This window comes from Neopelma chrysocephalum, unplaced genomic scaffold, assembly GCF_003984885.1.
Source record: "Neopelma chrysocephalum unplaced genomic scaffold, ASM398488v2 Primary Assembly neopelma1_90394, whole genome shotgun sequence".
NCBI classification, from domain to species: domain Eukaryota; kingdom Metazoa; phylum Chordata; class Aves; order Passeriformes; family Pipridae; genus Neopelma; species Neopelma chrysocephalum.
Window position 1 is genome coordinate 1 of NW_020919219.1, and position 387 is coordinate 387.

Here is a 387-nt window from a genome sequence, read left to right on the forward strand (position 1 = left end):
GGAAGTGAGATCGGGGGATCCTGCTGGGATCCGGGAAAACTGGGATCAGGGGACACTGGGATCTGGGGGAACTGGGATCTGGGAAAACTGGGATTGGGGGACTGGGATTGGGGGAAAGTGGGATTGGGGGATCCCACTGGGATCCGGGGAAACTGGGATCTGGGGAAAGTGGGATCTGGGGGAAAGTGGGATTGGGGGATCCTGCTGGTATCCAAGAAACTGGGATTGGGGGAAACTGGGATCAGGGTAAACTGGGATTGGGGAATCCCACTGGGATCTGGGAAAACTGGGATCCAGGAAAACCGGGATCTGAGGAAACTGGGGATTGGGGGGTACCTTGAGCCACTGTTTTTCCGTGAGGGAATCGCTGGAATGGGGATCCCAGAG

The 387-nt window shown here is 57.1% G+C and overlaps 1 protein-coding gene across 1 annotated transcript in view; it reads right to left on the reverse strand.

Annotated features, from left to right (window-relative positions):
* Window positions 1-336: 336 nt before the first annotated feature.
* The window catches only part of LOC113979906 (transcription activator BRG1-like), a gene marked incomplete at both ends in the record, with an annotated part of 444 nt that continues 393 nt past the window's right edge, over window positions 337-387 (reverse strand). The window contains one exon of the mRNA XM_027707185.1: window positions 337-387. This exon is cut by the window's right edge and continues 212 nt beyond it. Coding sequence (XP_027562986.1) covers window positions 337-387 — 51 coding nt within the window.